Source organism: Notolepis coatsorum (assembly GCF_963971535.1).
Source record: "Notolepis coatsorum genome assembly, chromosome: 14".
Taxonomy (NCBI): Eukaryota; Metazoa; Chordata; class Actinopteri; order Aulopiformes; family Paralepididae; genus Notolepis; species Notolepis coatsorum.
This window is the reverse complement of record NC_140178.1, coordinates 31,177,558-31,181,997: the sequence shown is the minus strand read 5'-3', so window position 1 is coordinate 31,181,997 and position 4,440 is coordinate 31,177,558. Positions and strand designations below refer to the sequence as shown.

The 4,440-nt window shown below is 41.8% G+C and overlaps 1 protein-coding gene across 1 annotated transcript; it reads right to left on the bottom strand.

Annotated features, from left to right (window-relative positions):
- Positions 1 to 442: 442 nt before the first annotated feature.
- On the bottom strand, positions 443 to 4,108 carry cox6a2 (cytochrome c oxidase subunit 6A2). Its single transcript, XM_084330005.1, has 4 exons — positions 3,982 to 4,108; positions 2,025 to 2,102; positions 1,051 to 1,193; positions 443 to 714 (listed from the first exon to the last, which is right to left on the bottom strand). Exons 2-4 carry the CDS (start codon positions 2,098 to 2,100, stop codon positions 619 to 621), a joined length of 315 nt encoding a protein of 104 aa, XP_084186131.1. The 5' UTR covers positions 2,101 to 2,102; positions 3,982 to 4,108; the 3' UTR covers positions 443 to 618.
- Positions 4,109 to 4,440: the final 332 nt, after the last annotated feature.

Genomic DNA, 4,440 nt, shown 5'->3' with positions numbered 1-4,440 from the left:
GGTTCCTGGTTTGATTCCCGCTCCTCCCGGGCAGCGCGTCGAAGTGTCCTTGACCAAGACACTTAACCCCCAATTGCTACTGATGAGCATGTTGGCACCGTGCATGGTTGCCTCCGCCATCGGTGTGGGAATGTGAGGAACAAAATTGTAAAGCGCTTTGGATAAGGGTTATATAAATGCACCATTTATTAGAGCACAATGGCCACCGTGTGAATACGGTCAATGCATTTGATAAATGTCATTAATTTAGAGTATCAGGGTTAGTGTAGGTGCCATGTTGTGTATCTTGTACATATAGAGATAAGGAGTTGCTGAGATTGGGATAGTGTGGATAGAGATATATTAGCCAAATTTCACTTGTCCTATTAAATCTATGCTCCTGAATAAATATGTTCAAGCATCCCTTGGTTCCTTGTTTTCTTTCCTTTTAGGTATGCATCATGTGTGATCTGGAGTAGCCTATACTATTACACAAATCGAAAGAGTTTAATAAACAATTGAAGTCATAATGCAGGAGAACATGTTTTTATTCACATCCGTCTAGGTGCACTGCACGGTGCTGCGTGGACCCTGGGTCAGAGCAGTTGAGCCATGTAGCGGTCGTTGCTGTGAAGCCCCTCAGTGGTCCTCCTGGGTGCTCTCATAGCCGCCCGGTAGAGCGTTGTAATGGGGGTTATGGAAGAGAGAATGGTTTCCATCTCCCCAGGGAAATCTCTGTTGAGAGAAAATGACTCGTTAGTAAGAGAGTTTATGAGCACCATCTTGTGTCCCAAATGTCGTTACACTGGACACAAAATGGCAGCTGCAGAAGGTCAATTATGACATCACATGAAAACAAAAGGATACCTCATAAAACACAACATCAGGTTAACCAATGTGTGGAGTCAGGGTAATACGAACACAACGTCAAGTAAAGGACCATATAGCATTGTAAATTCAGCCAATATTTGAAAATAAGCCAATAGTTTGGGCTGCAATTCTAGTATGAAGGTGCTATACAAAAAGTTTATTATTACGTTTTTACATCCCAGTATGGCAACATACTCTCACCTTGGTGCGGAATTGCAGGTGTGAGTATTTGATAAACTCTGGTTGTTCATGACTGTGGTGTTGCATCTTCAGGTAGACGTTGGCCATGCAGACGGCAACAGCTGGAAGCGCCAAAATAAACGACAGGATCTTCCAGGTCCTTGCTGTGGAGACATGACGACACTTGAGTTGCTCCTCTCTCCCCAAATATTTCATTTAACCTTTTGATCGATGATTAATGTTACAAACTCCGATTGTAGCTGGGACCTCCCCATCTGCATTGCATTGAAGCCCCAATCAGTGATCCAGTAGTTGATTGACTTGAGCTCTTGATACAAGGACTAATAGATAGAGATATAGATCTATATAGATCTATATTTACAATGTAAAACACCAAATAGTGCATCTTCCATCTGCAGATCAAACTCGTCATGAATGTATGATTATACCCCACACTGATATGGTAAAAGGAAATTTGAGTTTAGTTCCTTTCTACTTACTGAAGGAAGTAAACAAAGTACCAATGGAGCCTAAATAACTGCACTATGAGAATAATGGACTAAGACTGAAACAAAGGGCACTGAACCTACCATCATGGGATCTAAGTTTCTTTTTGTGGACCCGAATGCATTGCCAGTCATTCAAATTACTGCAGGAACATTATAATTTAAAACAGAATGGTAGCCTATGACAGAGCACCAACATCACGCAAATGTGTCAACCTCCTACACACACCTGTTAAGCCTGTCAGGTATACAATCTCAACATGGAGGTAGTCAGGTAGTAGGCAGTCAGGTAGGAGGTAGTCAAGTAGGAGGCAGTCAGGTAGCAGTCAGGTAGCACTTCCCATCCCATCCCATGTGTGAGGCGACAGTGTTAACCACTACACCACCGTGGTGAACACTGTAGGAGGTAGGAGGCAGTCAGGTAGGAGGTAGGAGGCAGTCAGGTAGTCAAGTAGGTTATACATGATGGGAAGACATGAAGACACTGACCTCCTCCCCCGTGGCTTTCATGTGATGCAGCAGCAAGTACCCGGCGTGTAGCCATGGAAGCTCGAGAAATAAACATGTCTAGAGAGAGAGAGAGAGAGAGAGCATTGAAACAACTGCACTAAGGGTTGGGGGCGGGTTCTAGATCAGGTATGCGTGCGTGTACTTCTATTAATAGTATTCTCATGATGCGTTCTCATACAATATGGCGCAAATGTCACAGCTCGTTCAGCCACGATTGTCATTTGATTTAATGATAAATCACCTGCCATTTGTTTGTGATGGAATACTATGAATATCTTCGTGAAGATCAAATGTCACGAGGAAAGAGACGAAAAAACATCCAGTGTGGACGTCTAGCTAGTCTTTGAAAACCCCATCCTTTTATTTTGTTGGTGGTGGTCAGTGAAAAGTTAGCTACTACAGGCTTTTGTGTCTGAAGGACAAGTGTTCACATCTGTATATTTTATCATTTAAACTCAGATCCTATGTGGTATATATGATGTAAACATATAACTTATTTAAAACCAGGAATACTACCAGGCAGGTACACTTCTACAGTACCTTATTTACATGTCAAGGGTGTGCCAAAGCATAGAGCTAAACTATTAGAGGTGACACGTCATAATGAAATGCCATTTTGGGATTGAACCGTATGGCAGCCATCTTACCCGGGTATAAACCTGCAAGAATTAAAATAGCTTTTACTTCCATGTTTTACATTGACCTTTCATTAACCGTTAACGTGCATTGCATTATATTTGTAACCACCTAAGTTGCCTATAACAGTTTGAAATATCTTCCTGTCATTTACAGATGAGCCAACAGGTGCAGCTTTTTCCTTCTTTGAAGGGTTTCTAGGTGGTCCAGATCTCACTCCATAGGTACTGTAAGCCTAATAGACCAGTTGTTTACCCCTAGTCAGATCTGCTGATATTGGCTAAGATAATGACTTGTGAATAGTTTTACGTTTTTGGAACTAGAGATCAACTGGCTGAAGGGATATACTGTATATGTAATGTACCATGCTATAGGCCATATAGAGAGTGGCAGCAAGATGTTACAAGCCAGAGCAGATGTGATGCTGTAACCTGCCTCAAGGTGCAACAGGTGCGCAGCAATACTGGTTGCTATGGAGATTAGTTCACCAGACGGCTGCATTTCTGTGCCACTGCACCGGCAGCATGGTCTCATCCTCCTGATGTTTTATCTCTTCATGCTCAGGTTGGGATTCCTTTGGGTGGGAAGGAAGGAATCCCAACCTGAATATGCCATAAGAGCAAAATGGCCACCATGTGAATATGGTCAACGGTGCATACTACTATCTCAACGACACAGACAGGGGAGTAGTTATTAACTACATGTAGTTCAATTACTAGTTTAACTACGATTTGCAGGAGTTGGGTGGTAGTTTTGGGTCATGTGATTTAGGTAGTTAATTACAAACTACATATTTAGCATTTTCCTGATTCCACCTGAGCAACTGCTTCAAGTCCTTTCCTTAATTAGTTCAGTTGTTGTTACTCCATGTAAATATGACATTCCAGACTTGGGTTGTGATAATTTTCCACCATGTAGTTTGGATGTAGTTGAACTAAAGTAGTTTTAGTTGGACAAGCCATGGTTGAGAGTAGTTAAGATTTAGTTTAATTATTATTCACTGTGAAGTAGTGGTAGTTTCCCCAACACTGCATAATAGGCTGAACCAGACAAAGTTTTGAACAAGCCAGTTAAAGAGAAAGCATTTTATAAGCATGTCCATTGTCTATAGATCTCTAAATCATATCCTTCTAATAAGTAATACATCCTTTAATTGAGAATTATAAAAATCTAAAGTGGATAAGGAGGAAGTAGGCATACAAACCATGCAGGGTAAAGCAAGGCCTACCTGTGTTGTGTATCAAAACACATGCAGTGCTCCTCGTCTTCATAAATACAAGTAAATAACATGAATACTTACTGTATGTTATCCTGACAGTTGTCAATATACACTATTGTCCTTAAAACACCTTTACTCCTCTCACTCTATTGCTCGTTTGTCCTTCAGTCTGTCCTGAGCTGAACTACTCTATCCGACTCCTCCCCATTACAATCTGTCATCCAGCCAAGAAACATGCAGTTTATATTGGGCCAGGGCGACCGTGTGACAGAGAGAAGAGCGAAAGGGGTGGGGGTGTACATGTCTGTATATGACCGGGCTGGCATTATTGGCCTGTATGTGTTTATTAAGCATTACAGGCTTTTCTCGGTCTAACCTGTACTTGACAAGAGCGATAGTTACTGTTACGCGTTACACAAATTGAGTTAATTGATTATTTGAAGAGGACAGCGCTGAAATACACACCCCATTAAGCTGATTAGAACCAGCTGTGCCTTACCTGGGCCGATGTTCACAGCCAGAGTAGGAGTGCTGATCTGG